The 23,226-nt window shown below is 40.5% G+C and overlaps 1 protein-coding gene across 1 annotated transcript; it reads left to right on the top strand.

Moving 5' to 3' along the window:
• Positions 1–10,216: 10,216 nt before the first annotated feature.
• PLAC9 (placenta associated 9) lies at positions 10,217–22,492 on the top strand. Its single transcript, XM_053948554.1, has 4 exons — positions 10,217–10,322; positions 20,063–20,160; positions 21,037–21,157; positions 22,308–22,492. Exons 1-4 carry the CDS (start codon positions 10,265–10,267, stop codon positions 22,316–22,318), a joined length of 288 nt encoding a protein of 95 aa, XP_053804529.1. The 5' UTR covers positions 10,217–10,264; the 3' UTR covers positions 22,319–22,492.
• The last annotated feature ends 734 nt before the right edge of the window (positions 22,493–23,226 follow it).

Below are 23,226 nucleotides of genomic sequence, written 5' to 3'. Positions count from 1 at the left end.
TAGTCTTCTGGGATCTCTGGAAAGTCTGAGCTGTGCTGGTGGAGCCTTCCCTACACTGGTGTGACAGGCAGGCCCATGTTCTCTTGACTTCATCAGTACTGATGAAGCTCCAGATTCACCATTTTTTCCAGTTTCTCACACACAGACCCCTTTTGTTCTTTCTTTCCCAGGTGGTGGATGTGCAGGTTGTGGTGGTGCCATGTGCTACAAGTGGCCACAGCCCAGCAGCACGCTGCTGCCAGGAGAGATGAGGAAAAAATGCACTCAGCTGCTGCCAGCACTTGCAGCCCTGCAGCCAAGTTATGTTCAGGCCAATGTTCTGTGCCTTGAAGCGCAGAGAGAAGGCAAGGGAGTTACTGCTCTGTTCACAACTCATCTGAACTGCAATGGTGGGCAGGAAATGGAACTTTAAAGCAGTGAAAATGGCAATTCTTTGGCTCTTGGGTATTTGGGGGTCCAGACCGATGTGTTCAAGTCTTGACATGAATTCAGTTCCTCACAAACAAGGCTCTGATCTGTGACTGACACTTGTAGACCACGCTGCACAGGTAAAAGGACTGCTGGGACCATTTGGTCAAGAAGCTGGAAAAAAATTCACCAAGCTGTTGCATGACAGAAGTACATGAAGCACTGAATTGCTATCCCTGTAAAACATTCCCAAACAAGCAGCCAGCTATAGAAAAAGGAACTTTGGGAATTTCTGCTGCAGATTTCAGCCCATGTCAAACATTCTTTCAAAGCCCTTGCCACTTCCAAACCTGTTCACAGTGCTTTAAAACACACCACAATTACCACAGGAAGGAAAAATTTGCTTCCAGCTTTGATTTTTTCTTTTATATGGGTGGAAGGAAGGGATAAGTAAGATATAACATCAAGTGATGTCTAACACAATTGCCATGAAGCTGTCAAGGACACTAAGTTACAGGTCGCCCCAGATGGCATTTCTTTTCAAATCTAGAATTTCTTACTTCCTTCCTAGCTGCACTTTGGTGGATCCTAAGGGAAGGAAGTCAATGCTTCAGTGCTGTATAGCTTTCCAAAGGTTTCATTTACAACTTCCATGCTGCCACCACTCACACTTTGTGTATTTGTGCAAGGAAATAATTGTTTTTATCTGCCCAGCTTTAGGCTGAGACCTCAGTAAAACCAGACTTGGTCAGAGGCACTGTGTACATCTGAAATGGCAGTTACTGGGAAGTGATTTTATCTACATCATAATAAAATATTATCTTTACTTAGATAATTTTGAATCCAAAGAAAGAAATAAACCACACAGTTAAATCAACAGAGAGAACTGAAATACAGTGCTCGTGTGCTGGTGTGTAAGAAAAAGCAATGATTAGCACTGGAAAGAAGTGGAAAATCCAAGTCTCAGAATTACAGTTTTACACTCACCAGGTCATATATAACTGCCAGCCTTTCTCCCTCAGTCCCTGGCACAAACCCCATTAAGAATAGCATGATGTGGAGTGTAACAGCTGCTTCTTTTTCTAGAAAACCTTTTAAACAAGGTTATGCTTATTTTTCCTGCACTAAAAAATAAAATAGAACCATTTTGCTGTCAGAATGGAAAACAACGCTTCATTTTCTTGTAACCAGAGAGAACTCAGTTTGGACAGCACTGAGAATAATAGCTATGGCCATTGTAAATAAGGACTTTATTGAATTACAGGACTTGAAAGATTGTTTTGAAGGGTTAGCCAAGCTTTTCCCTACACTAAATAAAATTAATAACATTTCCAACCTCAGTGAGAACAGCATGGGTGGGAAGTGATAGTCTATCCAAAGCAGAGAATTCTTTACAGAATTTGATCACTTGCAGAAGGAAAGAGGGTGGAGACAGCCTGCAGTTAAGCCAAGAAAAACAATAAAAGTTTCTCAGAGAATAGAAACTCAGAAAACCAAAATGATAATTGAGGATTATGCAACATATTGATGCAAATATGGTGGTAAACCACTGTGATAATCAGTATGGATAAAAAAAAGATACAGACAACGCATAAAGAATTGCCAATTAAAAAAAAAAAAACAACAGAAAGAAAAACAAAAGAAAAAAATAAAAGAATAGGCACCAAAAATATTCCCATTTAATTCTAATTAAAGATACTAATTTAACTCCCATCTCAGATTCTTCATAAATCAATATTCATAGAGCAGACCAAAGTTTCAGCCCCCAGTGTTTATATTTTTATTTGTTTACATCTGTCAGATAACAGCTGACCCACAGCAGCAAAATGTCACATTCCCATTTACTATTTTTAGGGATCTCAGAAAAGGCTGACAAGGTAGATTCAAATCAGTGGAAAGAGAAGTAGCTTCTTCAAGCTGTATTTCACAGACCCTGAAAGAAAGAGCAAGCATCAACTCAAAGAACATATTTGCTAGAGCAAGAGGCAACGGGGAAGCCTGGATGTGCTTTATCTAAAGTTATGGGACAGACTGTATCTGTTTATGTGGGACAGACTATATCTGCTTTATGTAAACATTTTGCAGAAAGGATGAGATATTTCTCAAGGCAAAGAGCAAAAGTTTACATTAGAGTCCAAAAATTATCTCCTCCAAATAGTATCTATATCCATAAGAGGTCTAATACTAAGATGCTGAACCAATAGCATCAGATGAGGAAAAACTGGCGACACAAAGCCTGTGCCTTGCTATAACAAAAAAAAAAAAGTACATTCTCTTCTGCTGAGACTAAATAACTGATAAGAACCAGCAAAATATTTTGTGCTGCTATTTGGGATATTTAACTGTAACATCCTGCTTCTCTCAGTTTTAAGTGGTAGGATAACATTTATAATACATGCAGAGGCAGCTGATTAGCATTGCAGATGCATGAAAGTCCATTCTAAGCCACCTCACAAAATTATATTAATGAACAAAGACTGTATCCCATTATCTCTGAGTAACATGAGATCTCTTACACTATCACTGGCTCCAGGGTTTTGTCCATGTGGGTCTAAAGCACTGGTCATGCAGTAGTGCTCACACAGAGTGGAAGTGCCCTGGCTGAAGCCCACACAGGCAATCGCTGAAAATCCACATTTGATTATCTGTGCAGAGAACAGCAACTGTGATCAGCAGTTTCACTTCTGCTTTTCCAGACACATTGACCATCAGAGTGGCATCATATAATTTCAAAGTACTACTGCAATAATCTTTTTCTCACTAACGGAGATCATCAGGCATTCAAATGGCAAGTGAACGTGAGCTGAAACACAATTAACGTTGGGGGCTATTAACAAACTCAACTCCCAAAGGGATTCTGATTTGTCACAGCCTATACATAACCACTACACGATGCTTTCAGAGGCTTAAAATGCCTTCGAGGATGTTTGACGCAGCAGCAGTGAAGAACAGATGGCGTTTCCGCAGAACGCCAGGCGGATCGGTGCCTACCGGGTGCCGCACACCAGCCCCCGGCATGGGCACGGACCGAGCTCTGCTTCCTCAGCAGCTCAACGTCAAGTACGAACAGTCGGGGGCTGTGACCTTGTCCGAGACACTCATGGATCCAAATCCTCTCCGCTCCCCTCCCGCTGTGTCTGATTAAAACACTGAACTCTCGGTTGCGGTTCACGCTGTGCTGGAGATCAGCTCACCTGGGCTCTGCCCAGCGCTGTTGTGGGAGGAGGAGGGAGAAGAAGCCGCCGGAGCCAAAGATGGGGCAGGAGACGAAGCGGCCCCCAGAGTAACCTGGTGGCCAGAAAAGGTCACCTCAGTGGCACCGGTGGGGCAGCATCCCAGCTGCCAGGGGCCATTCACACGTATTTGCCAGCCCGCTCGCCACGGCCCTTCCCCTGCCCTTCTGCCGGCTGCTCCCTGCACCTCGCCTCGCCCCTGCCTGCTCCCACGCTCTCCTTCCAACAATCCCGTCAAAGCTGCGCAATCAAGTCCCTCCCAGTGGCCCCAGCAGAACACTTTGTGCACCCTGGACTGCTATAATTTCTTCTAAATTCAAACCATCGGCTTTTGCTCCATCAGCTTCTCCTAATTCACTTTTTTAATGATAAAGAGATTACTTCAGAATTATTTATAGCATCCTGATGATTCAATTGGCTCCTGTCCTCACGTTTGATGCTTCTTATTTCTCAAACACATGCAATGAACCCTCCATTTCCCTTTGACTTTTTTATCCTCTAATCTTGTATTTCCTCTTTTCTCAGTGTTAATGAGAAGAGATATTAGAGTCACCACTGTGAAAGTCATACTTTCATTATTCTGTAGATAGCAAAAAGTAGCATTCAAAAAGATAAAAACAGATAGCACTTACAGAAATAAAAATTACAGAATGACATAGATTAATATCTACATTAAGACACAATCTTTCTGTTATTCTTACAAAGAGTTCCAGTGGTGGGTATGAATTAAAGAACATTTGGGATAGATAATCTAAAGCATTTTACTGCAGCTGGACAGAATACTGTAATAGATCTTTTAACTTTGAGCCAACTAGTCTCTTAAGGCAAGGAAGGCTGTCCTAAAATCTGACATTGGAAACAGCATCCATGCTATCCCAATTTCCTACATGGATGCTGTTTCAGGTGATAATTCTTGCTCCTACTTCTTTCATCCTTAACACTAACTAAACTATTCATGCAGGTACAGCAAACTAATAGCAAGTGTAGCAGCCATCAGGCTCCCTCCTAAATGCATGTGGAACCGATTGCACTTTAACAAACTCATTAGAAAAAAATTTAGAAAAGGGGTGGAGAACAATAGTCAAGTTCACATCTGTTTTCCAGCAATGGGAGTTAATGTTCTGCCTCTAGAGTTTGTGGAGTGTGCTAATCTGTTCATATGCTCACAATGTTCATATGTTCATATGCCTTGAATCAACTTTTAACAAAAATCTTTTCATGGGCCCTTCTCTTCCTTCTTAGGCTATACTATTTCCCTATGGCAACTACCACAGATTCTCCTATTAAATAGTGGCATTATGGACATCTTTTACTGCAGTTTTTCAGCTGGAATTAAAGAGGGGAGAAGCCATCAGTACCATACAGTAATAACTAGCTGTACTGTTGGGGAATCTTGCTGGACAGGATCCATCATGTGATTAACGACACAGGCAGCAGGATAAAAAAAAAATTCATACACATTCTTGTTCACTCTCTGCCTGGAAACATGTATGAGAAGCATGTTTGAAGAAAAATTGCAGCTAAAGACATAAGGGATCTGTAATAACAAAGGCATTACTATCATCCTGCTACAGTATTGTATATTCACTCACACACACATTTTAAAAGGAATTTTAACTGCATTGGTTTTAAAATTATACATACTGTAAATTTTCAGAGAAATGGCAGTAGAGTGATTAGCTTGGCTTCTCTCTCTGGCAAGTCATTCTTCCCCTTGTAAGTCTCCATGACCCTGTGGTAATTAAGAGGAAAGGAGACCACACTGAATAGCAAACAAAAATAGGATTTATTTCCAGCTGTTTCTCTGTTTTGTTAGGTATCTCCACTCACATGCAAACATTACCTGTATTCAAAGGCTTCACATACATGGCAGATGCCTTCCCTAATGGAGAAAGGTACACAGCTGTTAAGTAACAGACCTTGGCTATTGTCATGACTCTGTTCTGCAAGGTGCTACTCAACACATGAATAGCTTCTCAGGTATTAGCAGGTCCTTCATGGAACCAAATTGTGGCTTCAGTTTCAAGTAATTATCTCATTTAATTGGTGTGGTTTGCAATACCAATCTGCTAAAGACACTAGTTGAGTAATTCTAATTTGGGAATAATCAAGTACTTCCCCTGTATTATTTTCCCTGAATATTATCCACCACAGACTCACAGATCTGCTTCCCATTTTTACGTGACGCAAATGGGTGCACGCAAAGTTACAACAGCAAAGGGCCACAACCTCCTGCAATAGAAAAGAGAGCAAATATCAGATCACCATGTGTGCAATACAAGACTGGGAGTCAGGAGCCTATTCCTGAATCACTAACTTTACTGGGAATGTAGTTAATCCAACTCTCTAAGGTTTCTTTTAAAGAAAAGGAAGGTTTCTTTTCATTAAAATGGGTGGGCACACTGCATATTTCATAGGGTTCCTGAGGCAAGGCCAGGCTTCATAAAATGCCTGAAATCTATCAAATGAAAGGACATAACTAGTTAAAAATTCAAAACAAACAACATAATTCACTAATATTCCATGTGACCCACCTTTTCCTTCAGCTGATTCAGTTTCCTTGCAGATCATTGCTCAGGAAGCTGAAGCCACAGACTGAAAACAGCCTGCAGCCATGGGATGCTTACCTAATGCTGGCAAACAGAATCCAGCCTAGTGTGCTGGCACCAAGAGGACACCAGAGACTCAATTCCTGTAGCTGACTCACCGCTGGCTCTAGGCGAGGCACAAAATGTATTGTTTTGAAGAAGGCTGGATCAGAGTTGTCTGCTCCATGACACACAGGCTTGTTAACTTCTCCAGGGAGGGCAGAGACAGAGCTGATCTTCACAGTGCTTCACACTATGAACCACGTGATACGGGGTTTTTAATTGCATCAGAGATGATGCCTTTATGACAATAGCAGGAGAAGGTGACACTTTTTGATGTCCCCTGCAAATCGAGATAATAAACACGAGTACAAGTTGATATGCAACAGACCAGAGAGGGGCTTGCACTGGCACAGTGAAGGGGAACACTCATTCAAGGTGATCACTCATTCAAGGCTGCAGACCTGTAGCTCCAACAGAGGCTGCCCCATGAATGACAGAGACATGCAGGCTCTGTGAAGACAGCCAGGGATGTGTGCTAAGAATCACTACTATCCAAAGCTTTAAATGGCAATGTCTACTTCATTCTAATGAAATCACCACTGCAACAGGCCCTTCATCTGTTCACCAAACAGAAGTACTGCTGCAGAGCAAGCTTCTGCTTCTCTGAGAAGCAGCCCAAAAGCTGCATGCCTGCTCTGCACAAATCAGCCTCTCCAGGTAACAAAATTCTGCTTCTCCATCTGTTCAACAACGGCTCCAACCCACCAGTCAGAAACCAAATGAATTAAGAGAGTGAAAGTAAGTGACCTCTTCTAAATGGATCATGTAACAAGTCTCAATTTACATTAGGTATTCAACAGCCTACAAGTAGCAAGAACTTCTGGTCATGAGCAGCTGACAGAAGTTAGGCCTGTGACAAGAGCCTGAGGTACCTCCATGGTCTCTAATGGAGACAAATCTTCTCTCAGGGGCAGGTAAGCAGACTACACAAACCTTGCACAGATTTCATCATTCACCAGTGTTAAATCCAGAATGGTGATTATACTCTTTCATTTCCTTCTCTTAAGGGTAAGGCACTTTCCTCTCCCTACAAGGATTGGTTTCCTATCATATTTTTGTCTCCTGAAGTAATCCCCACTTAATTTTTTCTGTGTTTCACATAAAGTCCTGTTTTTCCTAAGGGTTTGCTCAGCTACATCCTTTGTCAGCCCATGCTGCAGGATTTCATGCCCAATAGCAACGTGATTTTTCACATGGCACATATGTCCTCTGTCAACATATACCCTTTATTTAGTCCATTCCTTCTCCCTGTGCACCCTGTGGGATCACTGTGCAGTTATTTATTGCTTTTGCCATGCATTTAACTAGTCCAAGAAAGAGATACAGAAAGACTGTACCAAAAACAAACAAAAAAGCACCTCCCAAAACAGACTTAGTCCTTATGTTTGCTCTCCCTTTCACCAAACTGCCTACTGGCATAAATTCACATCCCTGTTCACTGGTATGCTTTTTTTGGCTGCCAGTATCTTGGGAACATCTCAACAGCTGGATTTTGTGCAAACCTACATTCATATGATCTCATTGTGTTCTCATATATGGCCATTCAAAGATGAATGTGCTAAAGAATGCTTTCTCTGATGGTAATCACTTACTGCCTAACTTCTCAGAACACAAATATGTTTGCATCATTTTCTTCTGCTCTCACATCTTCTGAAAAACCTGCTTTACAATTTAATGGGTATTGTCACATCCCCAGATGTTTTGTACTTTAGTTGCCAGTTGTCTTACCCTGCAGCTTCCCTCTGAGTAGTTATGAATTACAAAAGCCATCTGAGGTAATTACCCAAGATGACCAAAAATCTCAGGACAGGTAGTCCTACTGAAAAGCAGAATCCCACTTGGCAGAAATATTCCTTCTGGCTGCATTTCCCTGCAGTGGAAAAAACTACTCTCTGATTACAGAAACAACCCCTGGAGGATAATACTAGAGAAAACCCTCACTATTTTGTTTAGTTCTCCATGGCTATCAGACCAACACCTCACTATAGTCAAACATAACACAGTATGCAAAAATATGCAGCAAGTGCCTTAGAGGGACTGAACCACTCCAGGAGTCTGAGAGCAATTCAGGAGGAACCTCAAGGAAACATGCTCTAAAGGGGGTGAGTGGCTTCAGCAAAGGTGGTCTGGAATGGATATTGTCATGTTTTTTACAGTGTGTTGAAGGAAAAAACTGTTTCAATGAATGTTCATTGCTTTTTAGTGTGTGGCAGAGAGCTTGCAGAAATCCTCCATGAACAGGCTCCCTTTGCAATACAGAGAATGCATTGGGTGATTCTGCTTAAAAAGGACACAGGAAAAGGACAAACACATTCAGAAAACAGCAGCCAACTATTCATTAATATTCTTCTTCTACTCCCCAGTTCCCTCTCTTCAAAGCAGATAATGTCCCCTCTCTACACACAGATAATCTCTCACTACAAAAATCATAGCCTACCACATCAGCATCTCATATTGAAACACAGAGTACAACTTTTACCTTTTGCAGTCCACCTCTCAGGGCCTGTTAATAAGAAATTAAGATCTAGGTAAGTTTTCAGCCGGCATAATCAAATTTATTCTCAAAACAAGAATTCATAAGAGTTGCAGTATGCTACATAGTGATTCAAGCCAAAACACCCAGAAAAACACTGCCACTCCAATAGCTAATTTAATTTTTTATTTCTTTATTTTTATTTTTTATTTATTTATTTTTAATTTTTTATCTCATAAACTATTAACTTATTCAAACCAACCCTGAGGGCTTAATAAACACTGAGGTTGTTCTATGCCTCAAGTTATCAGATAAATTCCAGTCACAGAATCTCTGTTATTGAAGCTATTTTGCCTTGCAACTGAGCTTACAACCTAACTTGCTATGGAAGTCACTGAGAATGATTTTACTTTGGACTCTAAGATAGTATCTCTACAGGATCATTTTCAGATATTCTAAGAACTGGATTTTTTGACTGCTAGTGGGATGGTAAAGACCAAGGAAATCTGTTCTAGTTTGTTTCTAGGGGTTTATTTTCAATGGTTGAAACACTGTCTATCCTGAACAATGGTCTTTAGGATTAAGTAGGATGCCTTACTGGCCTCTCATTTTTTCCTGCAATAGTTTGAAAAAAGATAACTCAAATGAATATGAGGAATAATACCAGGAAGGAGATACCTTGAGTATTTTAAGACCAGCCTAGAGGGGTCAAAGACTGATGCTTATCCAGACAACATCCAAGAACCTGCAGGACACAAAATGTTCAATCAAGATCCTGCTAAAAACCACACACATTGCTGGGCTACCACGAGTAGTGCTGTTTTTGCATTTGATGTTACCAAGCCCAACCAATTTTAAAAGCTTGCCAAACTGAGAAGAGCTCAGATGGCTCCTCAGGACATCCTATCCTGTCCAGACATAAAGCACCACAGACAGTTGTAACCTCCCACAAGACTGCCACACATTGTACTGCCCAAGGAAGATGGTTCTGCGCTCTTCAAAAAGAGCATAAAATGGTAAAAGGCCTATAAGCTCACAAGATCTAAAGACACTGTTTTCCAATGCTTCTGCTTTGCCTGCCCCAGATGAAATTCTACAGGGAAAGAAACATCCAGCAGCCCTTCCTCCTCCTTTCTCCCTTCCTTGCCTTGCCCCACTTGCTATATTTACAGGATCCAAAGCTTTTCATCAAATTCCATTGCAATCTGTGTAAATAAATACAAGCGTAGAAAAACCCACAACTTTGGGGAACCTGGGCCACTTCCAGCTTGCCTGGATAGCTGGGCTGTGCATGGAGCTGGAAGGGTGTTTTTAAAAGGAGGGAAGCAGAAGAGAACAGCTTAAGAATCTTGGCTCAGGCTGGGCATATTTCCGCCTAACTCTGGCTAAAGCTCAGCACGAAGGGCTGGACGAGGAGGCGATAGGAAGCCGGGCAGGGAGGGAGGGAGGCTGCGGGGCTCTCCAGCACAGCCACGGCAGAGCCCGGGCAGGCTGGAACCATGCTTTTCCTCTGGGCACTGGCATTTGTTCTACTCCTGCAGGAGCAAGATCCCTTAGGTAAGTGACTCTGAACTTGCAAAGCAGAAACTGTAGCTTAATCTCAGTATGGTCAAAGACACTGCATGGGATGGGAGGGGGAGGCAAACATTTGCTTAATTTCTCTACGGATTTTATGTGAAGGTGACACAGATATGTGCCAAAATTCTCTGATTTGAGAGGTAAAACTTCATTTCTGTGACATTAAAGTCTGTCCTGTAGGCATATTGCTTTGGTAGATTTGAAGATTTTTTTACTTCTTACAGGAGATAGCATCACTTTACCTTCAGAAATTTAGAACCACATTGAAGTGCTGCAAACAGTGCTCTGAATTTCCATAATTACTGTTCTGGCAGCCGTATTAATATCACACTAATCCACTTGGAAATGAGATTAAAGTTCGAGGTTATTAGAGAAAGTTTCTCCTTTATTCAAAGCTGCCTTTTAAAATTTTCTGGTAACAGCATCACCACTTTGTTTCTTCTGCTTTGGACTACTTATTCCTGAGATTTTGAGGTACATAATGACTTCTCCAAAAGCCTTGGGAGAACAAAGTATAAACAGAGAACATCTGATAAGTCTGTATCTGAATTCTACTTTCATTAACAAGAGATTAGCACTGAATAACCTGTAATCACATTGTAGTGTGACTGAAAGCTGTTCTGTTTGGCTAGTTCAAGGGTTTACAGTCCCTGTGTAACCACAAACCTGGCTTCCCAGCCTGTTTGTACTACATCTTTTCTGCTAGCTGACCCTCAGATTTATTTTCCCTCTGGTTCTACTTTCTTGACAAGACAATAGTTATATTTCATGGCAGGGTAGTAAGATCCTATTACATTCAAAACATTTCTTAAAAAACTGTTAGTCCCTTCTACCCCCAAGTTCTAGTCACTCTTCCTTGCCCTGACTCCCTCATACTTAAATGGCTTCGTGATGTTTATCTCAGTGATGAACTGAAATATCAATGCAAGAACACTCTAACTTGTTTTCACTCCACAAGAATTTACTATCCTCTTGTGAGTTTTGTGAGCTTCACCGAAATAAAAGAAAATAAAAACTGGCTTTGTCTATTCCCATAAAAGTAGGGTTTTAACCTAAAATAATTTGCAAACTCAGATAAAATTCAGTTAATTAGAATAGCACCTCAATAATTACTGCAGAGGAGAACAGCACTCAGTATCATGACAGGTGGCAGCTACTCAGTCAGCAAACCACGTTTACTGTCTTAATGGTTTTCATCATGCAAAATGAGAAATTTTGTGTCTGTCATGGCCAGGGGAGCATCCTGCCAGACTGAAGGCTTAAAAAAGCCATCCCCACTTTCCCTCTGCTACCCTTGAGTTTGGAACATAACTTTTGATTCCCTTGCAGATCTCCTCATCCTAACTCCCATGGGTTCCTCTTAGAAATTATTCAGCCAAACTAGAATTTACGTTTTAATTCAACCATTAATATAAACAATCTCATATTCAAAGAGCTCAGCCTCCAAATCATTCAGGAGGAGAGGCTGGCACAGGGGCCCTTCTGGATGCAACCATGTGCTCCTGCCACAGATTACAGTGCTTTGCTGCCAGTGCTGGGTTAATTTGTGGGGCGCTGCTCAAATGCAGTGCACAGTGTAACCTGGAGCACGATACCTGCCCCCTTTAAATGTGTTTCCAGGCGAATCGTTCCGAGGGGTGTGGCACCCCAACAGCAAAGATTTTGCTCCATGTTTATGCGTGGCAGAGAGGTGCCCTGGAATTCTTGGATAAACAAGTACCTGCCCCCGCGACGCGGGCCAGTAGCGGAGCACACGAAACACCGAGCGCTCTACCAGGGACAGCTTCCAGCGGAGGCACGGCTGCTCCACACCGTGGCGTGATTTGCTTCCAAACAGCAGACGTTTCATTCCGTTTTAACTACAAGCTAAAGTAAACCAAGCGTATGAATGTTTCTCTTCATTCGCCTAACATTTTCTGAATTCTCAAGTTGTTTTGAATCCTCTGATATTCACATGCAATATCAAATCTGGGAAGATCTATAAGCTAGACCATTATCTAGAAACTGGGAGAAAAAAAATCCTTTCAGAAGAGCCAGATTCTGCCCCGAATTGACCATTTGCATTATCACAGAGAAGCATTTTTTCTCTAGGAGATTAAACCACTGCATTGTAGAATTAAAGTCACTGTAAAAATTTATGATAGATATCCTATTTTAGGCCAGATTTGGACTCATATTTCTCTACTACCAAGTTAATAATGTTTTAACCTATACTCCAAGTAATAGGTATTTTCTGTCCTTATAGAAACCTATCAGCATTATTGCCTCCAACACAAGGATTACAGTCCTTGCAGAACCCACCTTTGAGCTCTAACAGGGAAGGAGAAAAGTTTGCGACAAAAAACTGTACCCCAAAATAACTGGTTTTTAAGACTGTGAGGTACCTGGGGATCAGGGTTCAGTAGAGTAGTGAACATTTTATAAAGAGATTTTGTATATCTGTAAAGCCCTATGTTTTCTTATGTTTAGTTAAAAGGAAGTTAAGGAATTTTGTAACACCCAAACGTAAAGTGAAAGTTAGTTTCAAATTCCCCCAAAAAATCAGTTTAGAGATATAGGACTCCTGTTGTTCAACGGCAGGATGTGGCTGTATTCATAAACGCAGCTGATCCACTCTGGCTGAAGCAGATCTAAGTCCTGGGCCTGAAAATCAGGATCTACTGTGTATGTATGTGTATATCTGCCCTTCTCTCATTATTCTACTTCCTGAGTTGTTGCAGAATGGATGAACTGTCTGCCAAGAGAAAATATATCTTCAAGCAAGTTCTTAGATGTGTTTAGATATTAGAAAAAACCCTAAAATTATATCTTTCATTGTACTTATTTCTTTCTACTATCATGACTTAGACATACGAAAACTACACAATCACAGAGCTGACTAAGAAGTCACAGACTCACCTCACCCACTCCCCATGACCATCATTTCTATTACTAAACACAGACCAAAAGCCATGCCCTCAGAAAATTGAGAAACACTTTATCCCCTGATACCAGTGGTTATCCTCAAATTGATGGTGGCGTCCATTATTTATGTATCTCACATCCTCCACTTTCAAGACAGCCTTAAGCTCACTAATTCTACACAACTTGGATTCTTTATGGATACTGACACAGCTCCTCTTCTTCCTAAACAGCTTCCCCTCCTCTACACACAAATATGCCCTATACAGCTTTTAGCGATAATCCTCCTAACATTAAGCCTTGGTTTCCATAACAAAGATACGGTCACACAAAAATAAACACATAATAAAGGCAAACTTTTCTGCAGCCCAAAGCATCATTGTAAGATACAGCATGAATTAGAGTAATGTACCTGCTAATTATGTAGCTTGTGTCTCTTATCAGTCCAATTCCCTCTAGTCATTTTCCCTTGCAGAAGCAAGTGCAAGAGGATATTCTCTGGCTGCTTGTTCAGGAGACCAGCATGCTGAAAACAGTCTCCAAGTCAATAGTTCCCTCACAGGAACATTTAATTACTATCCTTCTTCCTTTGAATGAAAATACACAAAACTTAAGTGCTTCTTATAATCACAGATATGATCAAATAGCAAAAAAGGAAAGTAGTTTTTCAAGTAGCAATTTTGCTTCTGGCACATAGCCATGGCAGGGGCCCAGATTTTTCTGTGCCTTAAAAACAAACAAACAAACAAACAAAACACCCATTGGAAGAATGAATTATCCCTGGTCTTGTGTACTCCCTCTTAGTCTCCACTGCTGGGTGAGAGACGGATCCCCTTATAAAATGAGAATTATATGGGTCACAATAGCAAAAGCTGCCTGTAAACAAAGAAGTTTTACACAGAAATATATGCTATCTAGTCAGGAACAATTGCTATGAGGTCCCCTTTCTGGTTTTGCACATTTCACAAGCACAAGTGATGTGTGGTCAGACCAGAACACACTGTGACAAAGTCCCACACCCAGGTGGATGGGACAGACTAGGCAGACATGAGAACTCATGGGCTGGTACCTGACCCACCTTCATTAATACATTCCCCAACCCGAGATTCCCCCTTTGCTCCTTCTCTTTCAGGTAAGAAAGAATTAAAACAAGTATAATCTTAACTGATGCAGGATCTGAAATAATATTCATAGCAGCATATTCTACACCTTGATAAAGAGAGCATGAATCAGGTGTGCAATTTTGGAACTTGACTTTCTGATATGGTTATTTAACTTCTAAAATTAATATTAAAAATCGCTAATTTCATAGAAGAAACTTACTTCAGGATGTTTCCCTTATCAGAGGATCATAAATCTTGGATACCAGAGAAATCCCTTGGATTTTTTATTATGTTTGAAACCTTTCCAGGACTTGACATTTAGGCAGCAGTTGAAATATTTAGTGAATGTATAGATTACAGATTAATCCCTAACCAGGCATTAAAAACTTTCAATGTATCTTCTTGAAATTAAACAAACAAACCACAAAATAAACAAAACCCGTGTTCTCACAACTCCTAAATTTCAGATCTTCCTATACTGTCAGTTTACTGTCTAATATACAATGCCTGATTTCCATTTCCCACTTTGGATAAATCATATTTAACCTGTATGAAATTTGCCTTGTTGTTCTGCCATAAAAACTAGAGCCTAGTAAAGGTGTGTGTACATTTAAATATTTACATATATATATATATTTATATGTATATATTTTTATGTAAATCTAAGTACACCCATGCAGTTGCCTCCAGTGTGAACCATATGGCAGTGTGTAAGTTACTAAGGAATTTTATATATTTATTACAATTCTTGCAGTCCTTATTGCAATCACTAAATTTAAGAATTCCCTTTAAGAAAATAGAGACTAAAGTCGAAAAAGAAGTTCAGAGGTGTCTAAATCACAGCTAAGCATTAGTGTTTTATGGATTACAGCCAGAAAGATGCTGTATGTCCAGTTAAAGATATGCTTGTGAGTGGCTATGAACTTGAAGGGAATCTGTGCCCTAAAAAGTATTTTCAATACAACACTTGCTATCCAAATCAATTATTTTTGATGTCTTAACAATAAAATTTGATATGGCTTGAGTTATATAAAACAGCTTAAAATGAATTTAAAAATACTGGTGACGATGAAACTGGTAACACAGAAAGTTAATTCAGTACTTCCATATCCTAAGATGCCAATGTAATTAATTAAGAGCTGACATTACTGGAAACTAACTTTGATGCCTTGAAGAACAGCCCCCGAAATTATATATGACTAAGTTTTAGCTTAACACAGTCTGTGGTCTGAAAGCAGTAGTACTGAGAGTTATTAGTATCAGTTCAGGTTCAAAGTAATTGAATCTTTCCTGAATTTAGCTGCAAGTTATCTTCACCAATTGCTTTGAAAAACATGTAATTTCTTGAGCTAGCATTTCAAAATTACATGCAAATCTCGAAGTGGAATCCAACACGTATATTTAGAGAAAAAATAATTTAAGCAAGGATCAGCAAATCCATTCAGAAGTCTGTTGCATTCCTCTCAAACTGGTTAGTGGATTAATCATTTGAACTTGAACCTCCAGTTCATTACTGTTTTCCAATTGGAATATAAATCCTTACTACTGCCATTCCTTTTCTCATCAAAGGCTGTCCGGCCACCTTATGCTATATGCTTTAGGAATAAAATGATGCTACCAAACCTAAGCCAGTGCAAACAAAACCACACAGCACAGCATGTTTTCTTGAAGAGTTAGCCATGTTCTCCTTTATTCCCCTTGCTCTATCACGTGTTTTCAGGCTTCCTCGTTTGCCATCTGGTTCCTGTTTCAATCTCCCATATCTTTTACTTGGCTTGTGGCCTGCTTTGTTTTATCCCTCTTGTCCTACTGAGCACAAACAAGAACTTGCAGTCAACTTTCAAAACCACACTGATCATAGTATGAGGCAAAAGAATTTTACAGGTTTTAAGACCAATGGGGAACACTGTGGTCACTCACCTTGACTTTCTCCGTAATGCAGACCAAAGAACCCAACCCAGCAATTTCTAGATCAAGCCTGTAACTTCATTTGGACCAGCAATGTGTCATTAGGAAGGATACTTTAAAAGACCTACCGGATCTGTGTGGTCACATACTTCAGTTCTGGCAGTCCTAGTAACCACAGAAAATGACAGCAGAGAGGCAGTTGCTTGGGTTTATTCTGATGCTTACCATTAGCAACTACTTGGATGATCAAAATGAACCATTTAACAGCACCTGGATAGAAAGAACTCTGACAGTCTTAGAAGGGAACTTTGTCAAGGAGCACAGAGAAGCAACATCGTGCGGGTTGGGGGAATATATCCAATGTACAGGAGGCAGAAGAGCTGAACTGAGGGATATTCTTAATCTAAGGCCTCTGTTCTTAACCTGTTTAGTAGGGCTGTTTTGATTCGTACTTCATTGCTCTTCCTCTCCCTTGCTATAAAATCAAGGGATTTTATACAGTCAGGTTGACCATGATACATAGATCTTACTCTCCATTGTGCTACTTCTTTCAAACTTTAGGCATGTTCTTCTAATAAACAGATCCTTATTAACAAGCAGTTCAGAGATGCTCCATTTCCCTGCCAGTGTCTGACTGCATCACAGCCCAGGGTGGTTAGAACTAGCCAGATTTATGGGCACCATCTATGTAATACAGAGAACTTAATCAAGAGGAAAAAAGGCATGAGTCGTTTTCTTATCTTGACCACAAGAGTTCTGGTTCTTGATGGAAAGAACCAGGCCACCCTATATATCAAATAGAATGGATTTCAAGAATTTAACTACATATCTCACTTGTAAGAAACATCAGGTGGAAATCTGCAGATGGGACATTAACTGAAAGGTAATGTTCTCTCTGCCATATTGAAATGTTACAAGTGTCTGCATGAAATAATCTATTAAATTTCAAATGAGAGAATTAAGACATTGAAATATGCCTCCTACACTTGCCTAAGCTTTCAGAAGTTGAAAACACCCACTCATTTTAAATATGTAATTTATATGGCATACAAAGAACACTTCACTTTTAAAAGTGGTTAGCTTCAAAACTTACTACCAAAGTCATCTCTATTTATGCATGTGCTTTGAACAGACAAGGAAAATTTCCAATTTTCATTTTAAAAAATGTTTCTTCAGTAACTTCAGAAAGCAAGTACCTGGAAGTATCCTAAGAAGTCATTAGTCTTTTGCTTACATAGTTTGCAGCCTTCGCTCTTCACTTCCTTTACATGGTGACTGTTATTATATGAAGTAGAGATGCTGCTGGAGTGAGGTCAGTGCCAAAGGCGGATTGTGTCCCTTTCTTTCACCAGTTGCAATAGAGAAGGGCAGTGCTCATAAGCAGCATTCCACATGCTGTCTTTGAGCACATGGAAATTACTGCTTTGGCTGAATTGCCTGACAATAGTGACCCAGATATGTGCCATATTTACAAGGGACCAGATGTGTCCTGTGAACAGCCCATCCCAGAGATAAAGCTGTGGCTTAAGACCTAAAGCCAAACAACAGAATGAGTGTTTTGGGAAGCCAAAGCCTCAAGCCAGGACTCAGAAAAAAGAAGAAATCTACACTGACAAAGCACTGGCTGCCCAGCCAGCAGCAGCTGAAATAGCCTGTTCTGGCGTGGTGGTGAAGGGGCAATTACAAGAGCCTGAGCAGCTCTGTTCTGGTGTGAAAGTCACTAACAAGACATGGACATGCAGGTCCTGAGAGGGTTTCTCCTAGCTCAGCCCTCTCACAGCTCCATACTGTAAGGACTACAACTAGACACACTTTTGCTTATACTAACCCTTAGCCTTACTAACACCAGCTGTCAGGTGCTTCCTGAGACACTTAGGCTTGGCCTGTTTGTCGAATTTTTAGGCACTGCACTAATTCTGTGGTTCTGAGTGATATCTTACAGCCCTGTCAAACTAGGACTTGGTCCTCCTTCAGTACTCCAGCCCATTACAGCTGCTAAGGCAGCAAAGCACTTGGAGCGATGGAAAGCTGCCTCCCTCCGTGTCAGGAGAGGAACCCACCACCCCAAGGAACCAAGAGCTACTGAGTCTCACAGCAAACCCTTAACCTCATTCTCTAGAGGCACACAAAGCTGTGCAGTGCTTTGCTAAGCTCACAGTAAGATGCAACAACCTTACACTGGCTGTACATACCTATCATGGTATGTATACATGTGCTTTGAACAAATGTCAGTCATCAACCATATCTAACCTCCCCACTTACGAACACCTGCCTAGAGAATCAGCCACCACAATTTCAGTATCTCCACACTGTTCCAGTCATGATGAAAAAAAACACGTAAAGAAACAAAAATTTTGAGAAACAGCATGGTTCATTTGACCACTAAGATAGTAACAACACTCACAAACCACCACCACTAGCACCAAAGAGGGGAAAAAAAGGGCAACTGCAAAGCAGATGGTGTTGAAATAACTGCTGTATTTCAGCACTCTTCTGTAAACAGGTTATCTTTAGGGATTCTGTCCTAACAGCACCACCTTCTGGTGACTGCACTAAAAAAAAACCCAACCAAATCTCTGCCAAACCAATTTCTAAATAATGCCCAGTAAGTCAGGTCACTTTGTAATTGCTCCTCCTCTCCATCCTCCACCCTCCAATTCCAAGGATGCCATTCCAACTCAGAGTACATCTCTCATCCCCCTCAAACTGCAGTGATCCTTACTGACACATATTTGCCATCACCTGACGCCTACACTCCAGAAATCTTGGCACAGGCTTGAGATGGAGCACTGCAGCAGTTCCAAACCACTGCTCTGGCACAGCAGCACTGAAGACAGAATTAGTTACTGCTCTTGTGTGTCTTACTGTTCATTACAACACAAGATCAGTTTTGTCTTTGTTGCAATCAAACAATGACAGAATGAGTTACTGCTGCTTCCTCATTATCATAGCTGCTTCAAGCATCAAACAAGAGCAAAACCTAACTTTACATGCAGAAAGACACGTTATCACTTTAGCACAGTTTAAAATATTCCACTACAGTACTCTGCATGCATTTGAAAATTTAAATGCTACTGAATGCTGCACAGAAGTTATGAAAAGCAAATAGGCTCTGCTAAAGCATGGACACCAGCAGCTACTGACCTTTCATGGAACACAGCCAGTAGAATGAAAAGTTCAAAGAGCAAGAGCTCCTGAGTACTGAGAGGTAAACACAGATAATGGAATTATATCTCACACAGAGATATGTGACTTTGTGCATAGCACCACATACAAGTCAGCAAATGTGCTCAGAAATAAAACATTTTTTATTGTTTCCCTTCCCATTGCAAAGTCAGACTGTGTGGGACAACTTTCTGGCACAGAGGAATCATTAACCATCATCAGCATCCATTTAGAAAGTCGACAAGCTTAGCTACTCTTCAAAGCTTTACTGCACCAGCTGCTTCTAAAGAAAGTCTATGAGGAACTGTTGTGTAAGGCAGATCTTCCCAACAGTTAGGTTTTACACTTAAGAGAGGACGAGTCGCAGCCTATAAACTTACCCTACACAATAGGAAAAAATAGATTGTGTAAAACAAACACTCACATAGACAAAACAAACACCCATGGCAAGAGAGAACACCTTGTTCTAACCAATATGACATGTGCAGGCAACTACTGAGGCACAGCTGGAGTTATTGGAAAAGTTCAATTCCTATATTTGGTTCATAAACAATGCTGTGTAGCATGCAAAATACCACTTCAGAAATCAAAGGCAAGGACTGCTATTAACCCTCTGCTAATTAACTGTGTCTCCATTTCCAGCTGCTGGTGATCCTGTCAGTATGGTACCTGGAAGTTCGGAAAGAGGAAGCTGGTGTAATGAACATATGCTGCATGAACGCTTAGATATTATTGAAGAGGTAAGAGGGATTGTGCTGGCTCCTGAACCTTACCAGACCTCTGCCCTATCCTTTTGACCAAATAAAAGGCATGTTTCTAGACAGTGTCCCTTCTTGACTTTATTCTAGTCAAGGTTGGACTATTTTTCCAGATGTCATCGTTTATAACTATCCATAAAGCCATTATCACCAGAAATATATAATCTTGATGAATTCCAAAAATATGATTAATAGTTTATCAGCCTTTTCTAGAATGTTTATAACTGTGCCTTTAACCTAAAAATCTCAGAATCGGTATTTGTAAAGTTTCACATTGGCTTATGGGTAGATGTGAGTTCTGCAAGGTGACTCCAAGATGAATAGAGAAGTTTCTGCTCTGGGATTCCAGGAAAGCTGCAAAATTTGATTTTTTTTTCCCTGGTGTCTTAGCACTTGCAAGACACCTGCTAACTATTCTCAGCTGGGTAGTTCCCAAACTTCATGCTGTGGTTCTCAAATTACCTCTCTTCTGCTCTAGTCCCAGCCCTCATCTTTCCACCCCATCAGCTCTTCTCATCATACATGCAGATTCTTTTATTTCATTTAGTAAACTGCATTTCTCTCAGAAATGAGAAACAATTAAAAACAAAAGAATGCAAAGCTCCAAGAAGTCAAATTCTTCTTTAGACAGGGATGCTGTAACATAACTCTTGCAAAACCAAGTGTTAATACTTGGTGCCACTAGAGGCCAGCAGACAACAAGAAATGTTTAAACCTGCAATGCGTATTATAGATTAAATTAGCTGTTGGCATTACAGTACATGAGGTTTGCATTTCCACAAACACATCTGGTCCAATTCCTTCCACTTGACCCTCTGACTACCTCCTTTCTCCATTTGTCTCCCTTGTTTCCATTAGAAGGTAATAAAAACAGTGGAGCACCTAGAATCAGAAGTCAAATCGCTCCTCAACATCATCAGTGAGACAACACTGAATATCCCCACTGTTCCAGGAACTCCACTTATAGACGTTTTTGATGGTCAGTATCTCATCAGGTATAACCTAAGTTGAAGAAAAGGGTTACATGTGTTATTATTAAACATGCCATATTTTCTCTCTCAAGATGTGAGCTAATCAGCTCAGGGTAGCTAAGGCCTCAGAACTGGGGGCCTCAGGATCCCAACTGTGGGTCCAGTTTGGAAAAATCAGATTTCAACAACCACTAGGTTAGGACAAAAGGAAGCAACTCACCCTACAATGGCAGGACACACAAAGCTGTCTCAAGGTCCCTTCCAGATTTAAGATCCTGTGATTCTTGAGCTTCATGTGTGACAAAATGAGATGGCAACAAAATTTTACAAAATTGGAGGTATTGCCATTTTGATATCCTAAATCCAACTTTGACATGTAAGACCCTCACACAAAACCTGCTCCTTGATAAACATTTTTGGAATAAATTAAACCACAACAGAAATTAGTTGGATGAAACCACCTATAATACTCACTTTCTTATAATGCTCTATGTTCTTCATCTTCTGCCTAAATATCAACAGTGCATTTAAGAAGGTGAGACACTCTTGGTGGAAAATAAACCACTTGTGGACAGATATAAGCATCCACAGACATGTTTATGAAGTCAGTTTTGTCAGTGCTGCACTGTTTGTTCATTTAAGGCAGCTGTACCTGGGCACACTATAGTGCACTTACATGATGGAAGTGGGCTTGAAGTAGACAGCAATAGAGTTTATGCTGGTTTTTGGTTCTTACAGTTGGCTGTATGGATCTGGTAACCATGACTAACACTGTCCTCACCAACTTTGTTATACATTGAAGTTTACATTTTTCTGTGAGGGGCAGTTAACAGGTTAACAATTAAGTTACTCCCCTACAACGGAAAGGGATATTCCAGTAAAAGTGAAGAGTATTCCAGTAAAGCATTGCAGTGAATTTAAAACAGAAATCAGCACAGTTGCAGCAAATCTATAGCAAGTACTACTCAGGTGGATCTTGCAACAACTGCCAAATTGCTCAAGAATTACAGGTTGGACCTTCCTTCTATGATTTTGTGAATCAATGTGACAAATCCCCACTTTAGAGCAGCAAGATTCATGTTTTAAGAGAGATTTATCCACAAAGATTGATCTTAATCTCATAACTAAAAATAATCACATCAATTCTTCTCTATACAGATACCAGCTGAGCACTGTGAAGACAGAAGACAGCTGAATATAACAGTGTGGTTGTCATAAACAGTTGCACTTCTGATCATTTAATAAGCTTGTGTTTCCAGAATTCACGAAGGGTGAACAATCCTCAGCTGTAGTTTGTCTTCTGTATTGCTGTGCTTTATAATAAAAAGGAATTTGCTTTCAGACACAGTTTTAAACTTTGCATTCTAAATCTTTCAGGAACCTTACTTTATCAAAATTGCCTTTCAAATACAGCATTGTCAGTAAGAAAACAAGATTAGGTGGTGTTCAGGACTAAAGCACAGCTAACAAACTTCCCTTAATTCAAAAGCTTCCTCCTTCCCTTGCAAAGAAGTGAACTCTTGCTATTTGTTTCAGCCAACAAAGATAGACTTCCGGGTGCAAATTCCTCTCAAGACATGCTCAGATAGTCTGACAGAAATGAGTGGATGGTCTGCCTTTGGACATAGGACACCCTGCTGCCAGTGACCAAAATGGGAGTCCTGTCAGCAAGTCCCAGTCAGAATCCATCATTTGGACACACACTGCCATATTATTCTGTAATCTTTACATTCCCCTCCCTTGCCATGGTGGCAAATGCAATGCAGAATTAAATCCAGGACATTGCCTTTTTCTTTCAAGACAAATGGCACTAGAACTTCTAGGAAAAAGGACCTGCCTGACCCTTACACAACAGAGGGAGAACACTTAGATGTCTGTGAAGTAAGGGGAGTTAGCATGCTCTTGATTAACAAGCAGTCTATTTTCACTGACCTAGTTCGAAAACCTTTCCCCTGCTTTGTACTTTTTATCTTTACATGTTTTTATTTTGAGAATAACATGCTGAAAATATGTCATCTGTGCCAGCAGGGAATAAAAATTCAGAGTTCTAAGAGTAAGAGAAATTACAACATGCAAA

Source organism: Vidua chalybeata, chromosome 8 (genome assembly GCF_026979565.1).
Source record: "Vidua chalybeata isolate OUT-0048 chromosome 8, bVidCha1 merged haplotype, whole genome shotgun sequence".
Lineage (NCBI taxonomy): Eukaryota > Metazoa > Chordata > Aves > Passeriformes > Viduidae > Vidua > Vidua chalybeata.
This window is presented reverse-complemented; position numbering and strand designations above follow the sequence as displayed.